The sequence below is a fragment of the Larus michahellis genome, chromosome 8 (assembly GCF_964199755.1).
Source record: "Larus michahellis chromosome 8, bLarMic1.1, whole genome shotgun sequence".
In the NCBI taxonomy this organism is placed as follows: domain Eukaryota; kingdom Metazoa; phylum Chordata; class Aves; order Charadriiformes; family Laridae; genus Larus; species Larus michahellis.
The window spans coordinates 5,297,334-5,309,924 of record NC_133903.1 but is presented as its reverse complement, the minus strand read 5'-3'; the positions used below and the strand labels follow the sequence as shown (position 1 = coordinate 5,309,924).

The window sequence follows — 12,591 nt, the reverse complement described above, 5'->3', positions numbered from 1 at the left end:
GGATTGACTGCGGCACGGAAGACCAACACGAAGGTCAGAGCTTCCCCCGGACTCACCTGCCCGTCCTCATACTGCTTTGTCAACCAGCCCTTCTTGAAGTTCAGCAGGTCGGGCTGCAAGAAAGGAGAGAGGCGATCAGAGGCGGGGGTGGAAGCGTCCGTGCCCAGCCGGGGAGCAGGCAACAGCAGTGGCTTGATACAACACAGCGCAGAAATAAAAGAGACCAGCAACAGTTAAATCAGATCATTATATTGCGTGGAGCTAAACATTTGCTCCCAGGCAGAACACAGACCTGCTGTATGGTCTATTCAGGCTGTCCCTTTCCTTGCATTTCTCTTGTAATTTCCTACTGCAACACCAGCATTACAGAGGAAGGAGAAGCAAGGAATTAGCAAGACTGCAGGCAGTTTTGTCCTTCTATTATATATTACGAAAGAAAAGCTATGTGCTATTGATGCTGCAGGGTTCAAAACAAGGCTGAGTTCCCAAGGCTGGAAATACAGGGAATCCCAGCACTGCACCACCCAAACACCAACATGCTCTTTCCTCCAAAGCGGGTGCATGGGGGTCTTGAAGCTCTGAGAAAAGCAACCGTGACAGTGCGGGATTAACTCCCGCCAGCCCTTTGCAGGGAAGGATGTGGTGGGAATGCCTTGGCTCCCTCGAGGCTGAGCTCCTCCAGCTGCTCCACGTGCTGCAGAGTGGAGGAGGAAAGGAGAACTGTGCGGGAAATGCAGCCGTAGCATCTGAAACGGGCCACAGCAAAGGGAGCAATGGAAAATTGGGGTCTGGAAGCCTATTCCATCAAATTTATGCTGTGGGATGGCACAACCCACATTTGGGCGCTGCCACGGTGGCGGGAACCCAGCCCCGCTCCACAAAAACACAGGGGCGAGTAAATGCCACCTTGCCCTTCCCAAACGCCTAGAGAATGGGAGGAGGGGGCGGACAGATGCCGGCCTGAGCAGCCCTGGCTGCGATGTGGCTGCAGGCAATAAAACCACTGCAGCGAGACACTATAGAAGCACCCGGAGCGGGAAGGTTTGTCCTGCACGTCCCGCTCCTCCACGGAAACCCCTCTGCTTTCCTCCGAGTGCTCGGCAGGCAGGAGAGCACAGACTTTGCCCAAAGCTGCAAAGCTGCTGAAGCACGAAAAGTTTGAGACTAGCTGCTACTGACGTGTGAACACATTAGAAACCAAAAAAAACCGAGATGAAGCACTTGATGGAAGAGATAACCCACACAGTGCAAGCCACAGCTCTGCTGTAACCAACTGAGCCTAACAAGGGATGAATTCTCCCCGCTTTTCATCCTGACGGATAACCGATCTGATCTGACACAGTGAACCCGATGGGCAGGGGAGACTCTTGCAATCACAGCTGCAAGCCTGCAGGTGTGCAGGTTTCATAGCAGGAGTGGCACAAGAAAGGTGTATTTAGTGCAAGGAAAAGGTTTTCTTCCCACTGACTGCATGATTTTCTTGCCTTCATCAGAGGACGTGCATCGTCACTTAATGTGCACTTCTTGCACCTTTTTATTACTACCAAGAATTTAAAAATCACTCTTGTGGTTCTCAAGTCTACAGGAAAAGCTACTACAGAAACACTAAGCTACTGAATTCTTCTGAGAAGTCCTTGAATAGAAGCTGTCTACCCACAAGAAAACACAGCTCGTATTTACAATGGCTGTGTAATCTTTTTGAGAGATTGGCAAGTGTATTTATTTTGTTCCGACAGAAGGGTGGTGAGTAAGAAGAGAGCGTTTTTGTGTTTGTTCTGTACTGTTTGCCTCCAGGTCTGGTGAGCATTTGAAATATGCAAAGGGAGGAAAGCGCAGGAGGGCCGGTTCAGCCCTTCCTCGCAGCCTTCGTCCCACTCACGCCCACTTGCAACTGCATAAACATCACGGAAGCGGCATTAGAAAACTAGGCCATGTGTTAGCTCCCCTTAACACGCCAAGTGTCAAGTGTGAAGCCAAATCACTGAAACCTGCTCCTAACCCAAGCGTATCCTATGTCCTACGTGCTGGCTACGGGGAAAGCAGCAGACAGTTCAGTTTTCACTGGACCTGCCTGGCAAGGGCCTCTCACGTCCTCCCCCAAGGCAGAGGACACGGCCATGGTGGCTCACCGTCATAGAGGACTCGGTGGACCTTCTGTCCAGCGACTTTGCCCGGCGATGCGGGGACAGAGGAGACGCAGACACATCCAGGATGGAGCCCACAGCTGCGCCTTCGCAAGTGAAGTCCTGTGTAAACAAGGTTAGCCCAGATCAGCGCAGGAACTAGGACGGTGAGTCCCACTCTCTTGGCTCATGGCATAAAAATCCACATATTTAAGGGGCATCTCGGGCTCAGAACAAGTGTCATTTCATTGGCAATACACTTTTTTTGGTCCTCTCAGGCATTAATTTGTTCCCGATATATCTAAGCGTATCTGGGACTCTCAAGACTGTCTGCATCTTTTGTTACTTCACTCCATCCTGATGTGTCCTGCCATGCCAGATCTGAAGTTTCCCTCTTTCTATGTGGGAGGAAGGAGAGGAGACAGCCTGATTTTCCACTCCGCTCTGCAGCCGGGCCAAGGGAGCAGAGCGGCAAGCAGCAAACTGCACCGACTGAGCGCACACGGCGGTTTGGCTCCTGCAAGAGCCCGCCTGCGACTCCTGATCCCCTGCTCCACACAGGGACAATCCCTGGAGCTGAACCCTACAGCTGAACCCTATAGCTAACCCCTCTGTCCTGGGCTGCCGGAGCCCAGGTGCCATCCTCCAAACCCCATCACGAGACCTCGGCTTACCCGTTTCCGCGGGAAAACCCTCTTCTCGCTCCTGCCCTGCCGCGTCTCACTGGAAAGGGCAGCACTGGCCGACACGTTCGTTTCCATGTGCTCCGCGTTCTCAATATCTAATGCTTCAAATTTTTCAATTACCTGGGATCGTCTGGAAAACAGAGAGAAAGGGGAAACCAGAGCCGGTTTAAGCACAGGAACAGCAACCGCGCTGAGCTGTACAATCCCACAAATTTCAGGCTGCAGAATTGCTCGACACAGCGTTCACGCGCACCGGGCTTTTGGTCCCTGTTTCTCTGCATGCTCTGGTGTGCACAAATCCAGGGCAAAACGCCCCGGTCTGACACGCGCCGTTTTACCTGCAGCCAAAGTAGGGAAAAACCTCACGCTACTCAGCTCCACAAAAATAATATCTTCCCAAATATCTAGAAAACCCTTGCAAAACCAGCAATATCTGTTTACTTGTAAATTTGACGGCCCTTTGAGAAGCGGGGATTATTGAGCAGCTTTGGTTTAAGGTTTATCTTTACTCCCTAGCGCTGCAGCCATCGACTGCGCCCCGGGCCACAGAGCAGAGCCACATCAGACCAAGCTGGGGTGCAGAGGTAACGGGTACCTCCAGGTCACCCTACGTGTTCTCAGCAATAGATACCCTGCAAAAACTCAGCCCCACAAGGGTAACGTCCCCAGGATCGTACTGCGTGAGGAGTGTCCGTGGGTGCCTCCAGACAACGGGTCTGGCTCGCAGGGTGCATTTGCTGAAGAGGCAGGAGGAGATGAGGAACACCCTGTCCGGGCACTGCAGGGATCCCCGACAAAACCCCAGGGCTCTACCCTCCTCTCAAACTGGTCTGCAAATCCGGTATGGACAGCAGGGAGCACAACTTGGGCTCTCAGACACCAACCCCGTGGCCCATCGCACCGTGGCACGCATGTCTCCGAGGACAGAGAACTATGAAGAAATGTGGATGGAGCAGGAGCCAACCCCGGACCAAACCCAAATGGGATGATCCTAAGACCGAGCAAACAACAGGCCTTTGCAGGTGGAATTAAAAGCGCCGTTTCAGCATGAAAAGCTGCTCGCTGACCCACAGGAGAGGAAATACTGGAATTTTCAAAGGACCTGCTGGTGTCTAAGTTTGCATGCCCGGGGGTTCGGGCAAGTATCAACCTCAGGTCTTTAACCAAAACCTGGGAACGTGAAGCAATAACCCGCTACCAGCACACGCCAGCTAAGCTCCAAGCTGTGAGGTTTGAAGCTCAATTTCGAGCTTTTCCCCAAAAAGCTCAATCTGGCTGGGTTCTTGACATAAAATTTGGACCCACACGTGCCACTTCTAAACTCGGGGCTGCTTGCTCCGTGTGAACCTCTAACGTGCGTGAAAATCACAATGGCAACCACATGAAGGAAACAGGTTATCCAAAAGAAAACATTTTTAACACTTCCCACAAAAAGGAACAGCAGGTTAAGGACTCAAAAAAACATGAGATGTTCAGTTTTCAACCAACATTTGCACCAAATTCCGTAAATGAGACGAACGGTCTGAGCACATCACGTCCCCCGGCGGGGTGGGGACCCCCCCACACACTGCTGCTCAGAGCCAGGCTGCCAGGACCGGGCGCTGAAGCCCGCAACCAAAGAGGAAGGGACAAACGCGATGGGGAAGACTTTGCTTTGTAAAATTCAAATGTCTCTGATGTTTTTACGGGACATCTGCTACCTCCCAGTTTGCGGAGTGGGAGCAGGCGGATCCCGGGCTCGTGCAGAGCTCCCAGTCCCCCTGGGATGTTCTGCTCACGAGACGTCCGGTCACATAAACCAGCCTGCGGAGCATAAATCCACATCCTCCGTTCACCAACAGAAGGGGAACTGTTTTGGAGTCGCAATTTTTTAACCCTTTATACACTGGCCCAGCCTTCTCTGAGTCTCAGTTTAGGAGGGAGTAAGAGGTCCATGAATTAACATTGTCTGTGCCCTATTAGGTGAAGGCCTGAATTAAAACAAATCAGGAGGGGGGGAAAAAAAAAAAAAAACAAAAAAAAAACCCAACCAAAGAAACGTAAAACAAAATCAAAAGCAGGTTGATTTCTCATGAAAGGGGCTGCACCACCAGGTTGTTCTACGGCTTGAGATTTGAGATGAGATGGTAGCGAAGCAGGCGAAGTAAAGGCGGACACGTCACACAGCAACACAGCAGGAGAAGGTGGAGAGCAACAAGACCTGGAAGAAAACAAGGCTGGAAAATGAATGAACAGAAGAGGAAATTATATATCTGCATCTACATACAAAACAAAATCAAAATCATTCCAGTAATTCGTCATTGAAAAAGGGAGGAGAAAAATAAATCACTGCAACCAAATCACAGCCCCAAGGGTTAATATCATCCGGATTACAGGAAAGAATCGGGGTTTTTTTTTTTTCCCGTTAGCTCAACATTTCGGAGAGGTTACTGCTAGAGATCCTGGGGGGATGGGGAGGGGACGGGCTCTCCTCTCCTCCCCACCGCGCCGAGGAGCTGCTCCCTCTGACCAGCAGCTCCGCGTTGACAAAACAAGGCTGCGGACAGGTTCGAAGAAGCGTTTTAAGAGCTGCGGTGCCATTTAGTGCTTTCTCAACTACAAAGCTCATCCCAAGGAGTTCCTCGGCCATGCAGGCTGTTAATCTTTTCCAGGCCACTAAACCCGAGCTGCAGACCTCGGCTGTTAGGTGGAGGGGTGCGTGCGGTGGGAAGGAAAGCTCTAAAGACCAGCACAAGCTATCGTTAAAGTGATTTTCTTTGATTGGAAGAAAGGGCTTGTTTTCCTTGGATTCATTCATTATTTAGCAGCAAGAAAGACAGTGAGTGTCAGGAAAAGGAAGAGGAATTTCCCCAAAAGGTCCAGAAAAATAGAAAAGGATAGTTATACAAGGAAAAAAACCAACTATATTTGGGAGAGCAGGCACTCCTCTCTAGGGGTAGAAGCAGCATTCAGAGCAGAGCCTTACATCTCAAGAAGCTCCAGAGAAAGAATTTGAGAAAGAAAAGTTTTTTAAGCAATTTCAGGCAGCTCTGCTATTTATTGAGGCTAGAAATACTCCTCAGCCCCCTGACCGCGCTCCTACAGCGGATCCGGCAGACGCCACGGCGGACTCTTGCCAGTGTGAGCAGAATGTGGGGTCAACCAGGAAAGCCGCGGTTTTACAGGCTGCAGCCCTGGAAGTGTGCAAGAAAAGCCAAGTTTGCCAACCAGAATTCCCAGTGTTCCCCAGGGAGCAGAAGGAGGCGAGTGAGACCCGCAGACCCGCAGCCGCACACCCAGAGGAGAGGGCTCCAAGTCTCTGCACCCCAAGGACTGCCCACCCGATGGTGGTCTCCTTCCCAAAGCTGCTGACACCTTCCTGAGATGTGCCAGGATTTATCCCCGCAGCTGCAGGGCCCCGCTGGAATACGGGGATCAGCATCCACGGCTGTCCCTGCAGCCCTCTCCGCTGTGATTTTGCGTGCAATACAGGCTTCAAGGTTTATCCATGGGGTTTCCAAAGATCTGCTCCTGTTCTTTTGCCCTAGGGATGGGTCTGACATGGGAGACCGGAGGCTCGGCTCGACCTCTCCAGACACAGACCCTCTCCCCCAGCCCGTTGGGGGTCCCCTGCGCAGCGCCGGCAGCATGGTGCCGGCCCCGTGTGCCAGCAGAGGGAACTCGCACTCCGCCGCTCCGCCAAAATCATGGAGATTATCTCTTTTTTTTCTGATTCATGTTTCTGAGCAGCTGTGAGCTCAGACGGCGGCATAGGGCGTGGAGTTAGCGTCAGGTATAAATGGTCAACATGGAAAATTTCCAGCGCAGCCCTGGACATAAGTCATGTAATATCTCTTACTACAAGGAAACAGGACAAGGAGCCTGAAAAACAGCTTTATCTGGAGCTAAGCCTAGAGGTGCGTCACTCAGAATGCAGCACTGGGTACCTAAAATAATTCTTTTTCATCCATAGCTCTGACACTCACACTGATTTACGGTGGGTAAATGGGAAACGGGAAGAAGAGCTGAAAATACCAACAGAATCAGAGCAAGTTCACCTGGCTGCACTGAGAGATGAAAGGCCGATCTGAACGATGCCCGGCTGGCGGCTATGGGGTTGGCATGTAGGCAAGCGATTTCAGGCAAGCGTTCCCGCAAGTGTTAGTGGGTTACTGAGAAAGATTCTTAGAAATGGTGTTAAACCTGGGGGAAAAATCTGACCCCGCAGCACAGAAGTGAGTTATTGTATTTGCCCAACCTCAAACAGCACAGCCTGAGCTTGGAGGAGAAAAATGAGAGGGATACGTGAACTAAGTAAACTCAAATTTAAAAAGCAGCCAAGCCAAGCTGAGCAGGGTGCTGGCGAATGTTAATTCTCTGGTGCGACGCGGGATTGTCTCTCCATGCCCTGCTGAGTCCACCCAAGCTCCGGGACACACGGTCTCTCCACCCATGCCACCCGTATGGGCCAATTCCCAGGTTACTGGAGGAGAAAACAAACGTCCCCATCCCTAAACGCCGCTTGTCCCTGCTCACAGCACACTCGTCCGGCGCCACAGGCTGCGATCCCCAGCCAAACTCTCCAGCAGATGGGGACCCCTCGCCCTATTCTCTGCCATCACCCCACTCCCAAATGCTGGACCAGGCTCACCCCTATGGGGCAGCAAGACCCCGACGCCTGGTGCAGCGCTCGCTCCTCTCCCTACACCCGTCCTGCTCTGATAAAGGCCCTGGGCTGACACAGGGGAATTTTTGCCAATACTGATAAAGCAATAAAAACCTGTTAACAGCCCCAGAAGCCCAGCTGGGCTGGGAAAAACAGACTTTCCCTGGGAAAAGGCACCCGCCAGCCGGCAATGAGTGGGGCTGACATGAAAAAAGGACAGTCTCTGGCAGCAGCATCCTCTCCTGGGCCCTGTTATCTGCCTGTAAATCTGCTCCTCCCTGTCCTCGGCTGGCACATCCCAGCTCCGTGCTGGATCCCAGTGCTGCAGGATACCCGCAGGGCTGGAGCAAGGGACTGTCGGCACCAGAGGAACATGCTGTCCTCTCATGCTGGGGCAGGCACTGGCCAGGGCGTCCTGTGCAAGAAAACCCAGCAGGGACATGATCTCACCCACACCTGAGCCAACAACACTGCACCAGTTCAGCCTGCACACCAGCCGCCACCAGCCCTTCCTCAGCCCCGTCCCCAGCCGGGGTAGCCAAGGGACCCGTGTGGCATCCTTCTCTTCCATCCTAGGGAATACCCAGTTCCCAAGGCAGAGAAAGCCAAACCCACGCTCTTCTCCTTTATTCCCAGTCCAGCACTCGCTGCGCACGCTGCCGGAGCTGGGCTGGGTTTGGGATCCTCCTGCCAACCGGCAGCACCGGCACAAAGTTGCGCCGTGCTTCCCAGCCCCGCTCCCAGCTCTCGGAAGCCAGGCTGGAAAACAGTCCTTTAGGGGCTGGGAAGAAACGGAGAAGAAGCTCTTGCTGAAACCGTGCGAGAGAGAACATGCCTGGAGGAAAACCAGGGCAAGAAAATCAGACTGGCAGGCGGCCCTCTCGCCCGGGGCTTGTCTCCCGGTTTGCTCTGCTGCCCTCGCCGCACAAATGCGTCTCTCCCAGGGCAAGTCGAGCCCATCCTTGGCCTCGCCCGGAGAGCAGCAGGCACGCCGGTGCACGGCGCAGGCGGGCGTGTGGACACCCTCCCCGTCCTCCTCCGCACTAAGCTGTTTTGCAGCCCGCTGCGCCCTGCCTCGGCGCTGCACCCGCCTCTCCTCTCCCAGATTAATGCCGTGACATTTTGAAACCTCTCTCAGCTCATTAGGCAGTTGCGTAACGCGCCCGGCACTAACACCATTTAGAGAGCTAACCTAATTAATGGTGCCAGCTGCCAGCGTGTGCCGTGCCGGGGAGGGGACGGGGAGGGTGGGCTTCCTTGCCAATACAGCCACCGAACGTCACCCACCTCAGCCAGCTGCCCCCAGAGCAGCCAGGCAGGGTGACACCTGCCCGCTGGCACTACTGAGGACATCCCATGGCCTGGTCGCTGTGGATGGGCATCCCTAAACCCAGGACAACTGGAATACAAAGGGGCTTCATCCTGCAAACAGCGCCTGCTCCGTCCAGGGCCGTGGCAGGGACCCACTCTCGCTGCTGTGGCAAGCATGCAAGGAGGAGATTAGCCACTCATCCCTTACCTTCTCTCATTGCCAAAGAGCCGGGCCACTTCTTCTCTCCCAGGGCTACGGGCCCGGGTTCTCCGCTCTAGCCGCTTCCTCTCCACCTGGAAGGCCTCACGATTACTGATCCTAATGGCCTTGGGAACGTCGGCCAGGGTGGTGTATTGCCGGCTGGCTTTAAAAGAAAGGGGACGCCCCGATTTTTCAGCTCCCCTTCCTACATCTCTGCTGCTGGAGTCCTTGTGCATGGGGCAACTGCTCTTCGAGTCCAAGGAGTTCAGAGAGAAGCTGTGAATCATTCGGTCGCCTGATCGGGTACCTGGGGAAGGAAAGGGCTGGGCATGCTCCTGCGAGGGCGATTTGGGATAACTGTACCTGTTGTTCGGGGTGCTGGGGCTGGGCGGGCTCGGCGGGGGCGGCAGCTGCTGCTCTTCCAGCTTCGAATCTTGTTTGGTCTTCTCCAAGGAAAAGTACCCGCTCTCCACACGCGTCTTCCGCCCACAGTCTATCCGGTCTCCGTTCATGGAGCTCTCGTCTAAAGGACAGAGAAGTCACCGTGTTTGGTTTCAAGTCCGAGTTCTGCTTTTAATAAAACATACTCTCATTCCCCCCAGGACGAGAGCAGAGACAGTCTGGGCTCCAGCCCCACGCTGTGCCACCTCTTGCACCCCTGGCTTTTCCGCCCTGACCACCCTTCATGCCAGTGGGGATGGTGGAATGGTCTGCAGGGAACGGGGCACGCGGGTCCAACCCTTGGGTTGGGCTTGCGTGGATGAAAGACCTAAACCTTCAAACCAAGAAATGGACGGCTGCAGACACTGCTCTGCACCCCTTTCCATCCCTGTCCTTCCCAGCCCGGCATCGACCACAGCTCCATGGGCACAAGGTGATGGACACCTCGCTCCTGGCAGCCGGGACGGGGTGGGAAGCATCCCCTATCCGAGCGGGCAGATAAAGGAAATGGCCACAGCGCGTGGGACCTGTCCACGGCCCCGGCAGGAAGAGTCCCCAGCCCATATTGTTCCAGGGAGAACAATGCTGTGGCCACGGTGCCTTCCAGGGACTCATCGGGGAGACCAAACGTAAACAGGGCCCTGACGCAGGGGACGGAGGAGGAAGCGGCGCTCAGGGCCTGGCAGTCCCGACAGCCGGGCTGAGCGCAGCGTGGCCCCGCACCCTCCGGGTGCCCAAGGCAGGGATGCGGAGGGGCTAAAAAAGGCATTTTCCCCCTCATTTTGCCCCCAGCAGAAGGGCAACATCTCCTTGCCAGGGCAGGACTCAGCCCCACGCTGTGATTTTCCAGCATGTGATGCGAATTCTTTCCTTCCTGAACTCCAGCCTGTAATGCTTCACTCCGGTCCCTGCAGAGCAGGGACGACGTCTGCCTCCCCCCCCTTGCTGGGAGAACCGAACCCATGGAAAACTTTTCCCTGCACGATGTTTTTTTGCCAGCTCAGCTGCATGAACCGAGTCACCGCAGCATCACACCAGTTCTGGCACCCCCGTCCCTCACCTTCCTTGCTGTCCAGCACAGGATCCTTGAGGGAGCTGGCAGCCCCGGCCTGGCCTTGCACCGGGCTCTGTGCCGGGCTGATGCCGCCGCCTCCGTCCGTTTGGTCTTTGCCCCTCATTTCTTCCTGCCAAAGCGTCGACTTGGTGGCAGGGACCTTCTCCGCACTGGGGATGTTGCTGCTGGTCACGGCCATCTTAGCAGGACCGGGCTCCTAAAGAGAACGGAGAAGACAGCGGGTTTAGAGGGGTTTGTCCCAGCTCTTCACCCAGGGTCCCCGTCAGGCTGTCCCCGGAGGTGTGCATCCCACACGGTGCTGCCTACGACACGCGCCACGATGGGGATGGGGTTGCTCAGCCGTGTGCCACTGCCACATTCCCAGGGGGACAAGCTCGCAGGTGGAAACCCTGCCCCAGGGCAGCACGGTGGCGGGGATGGGTCAGGACTTCCTCGGCCAAACGGACCATCGCTGCTCTTGCAGCGAGAGAGCAAACGTCCCTCGCCGTCCCTCTCCGGGGAGGGCTCCCAAAACCAGCTGCACCTCCCCACACATCCAGCTGGGAAAATATCCAAAGCAAAGGCGAGCCGACAAACGAAGGAGACCTTTGGCCAGGCGCTGCGGCAGTGGAGGGGCTCGCTGGCTTTGTTTTTGGATAGGAACTGCCCCTCCTGGCATGGCGCACAGGACGCTGCGGCCACCGACACCTGACTCTTTGGGAAAAGCTCATTTTGAGCTCACACAGCTCAGTCCTGAGCAGGGCAAAGCCCCGGCTCTTCCCCGGCATTCAGGGTCCCGTGTGGCTCCGCTTACATTCCAGCACATCAGCTCTTCCCCAAAAGCTGCCCAGTGCACACGTGAGGCTCTGCACCCGAATTCCCGTGCAACGCCGAAGACCCACAGAGAAACAGGTCTGTTGAGTCCTGACTCGCGGTGAACCTGGAAATGCTCCCCTCACCTGCGCCAACACCCGGTTTGGGGTGACAGCGCACCCTCTGTAACTGATGCCAAAGAACACAGCGTCCCCCGTTTCCCTCTGCAAGTCCCCGGTCCTTCTGCGCATCCCCGGTCCTTCCCTCTGTGGGCTGGCTCACGGGCAGCCGCTGCCTTTCGCAAATACAGACCAACATCAGGCTTCTCTCCCGGGTCCCATCTGCCAGGACTGAATTTTCTCAGTGTTATAACTAACGTTTAAAAAAGAAAAAAAAAAGAAACCAAGCTAAAGGACACGGGATGGAGGAGAAAATTAACTCCTTGCCACCAGCAGCCATGTTGTTTGTCGCATCTGGTTTGCTTTGGGCCACTGATAAAAAAAGAATAAAACCCAACCAGCGCCGTCTTCCTCCCGGGTGCTTCGTCTACCGAACAGGCTGCTTGTCTTAAAAAGGGAATACAACATCGCATTGAGCTTTATGCTATTTTAAAACAATACCCATCATCTTAAATGCTTCTCTAGCTAATGAGGGGCTCTGGAGCCCATCCGATGGCGATGCCATTTTGGTGGCCGTGGCCCAGGCAGCCCAGGTTCGACGCATGCCCCAGAAGAGGCAGCAGCTCCCACAACTCGTTTAGGGTTTGGCTTTGTTCGCTAGCAGATGTTTTGCTGTTGTCGTATTAAGCTTCTGCTTTAGCAGATTATTTTCCTTAAAGCCACCAATAAATCAATGACAATTAACTCCCCTCCAAAGTCTCTGGATTGTGGGAAGTTTCCTGGCTGCTTGTTCCCTTTCCCCGGAGCAGGGGGAATCCAGGAGCGTCGGAGCCGGCAGCCATGGGTTGGGACACGGGCTGTGAAGAGCATCCCCTCTGTCCCCCTCCCACGTCAGCAGAGCCACCGGGGGGGGGTTTTAGCCCTGCACCTCCAAATCTGCATTCACAGGGCTGCGCCAGGGGATCTCCCAGGGAGTGGGTCCCGGCTCCGTGCGCAGCCACAACAAGAAGCAGCAAATGACCTCAATTTTTAAAAAAAAAAAAAAAAAAAATCCCCTTTGGAAATTTCACTCCAAAGGAATGCGGTGTTGGAGGTAAACGATCCAGAGTTCACAGGCATCCTGCTCGAGGGGATGCTGCTGAGCAGGGGGTTGGACCAGACAATCTCCAAGGGCCCTTCCAACCTCAACCATTCTCT

The 12,591-nt window shown here is 54.7% G+C and overlaps 1 protein-coding gene across 11 annotated transcripts in view; it reads right to left on the bottom strand.

Moving 5' to 3' along the window:
• MPRIP (myosin phosphatase Rho interacting protein) overlaps positions 1-12,591 on the bottom strand; it is an 83,211-nt gene that overhangs the window by 27,356 nt on the left and 43,264 nt on the right. For 4 of the 11 annotated variants that reach the window (XM_074597714.1, XM_074597715.1, XM_074597718.1 and 1 more), the window contains exons 6-10: positions 10,469-10,679; positions 9,331-9,490; positions 2,798-2,939; positions 2,130-2,246; positions 57-113 (exon numbers count right to left, since the gene is read on the bottom strand). In XM_074597714.1, coding sequence (XP_074453815.1) covers positions 57-113; positions 2,130-2,246; positions 2,798-2,939; positions 9,331-9,490; positions 10,469-10,679 — 687 coding nt within the window. Of the gene's footprint in view, positions 1-56; positions 114-2,129; positions 2,247-2,797; positions 2,940-8,973; positions 9,491-10,468; positions 10,680-12,591 lie in introns of those variants that run through there. The other 7 variants (XM_074597709.1, XM_074597712.1, XM_074597711.1 and 4 more) reach the window with 4 other exon arrangements.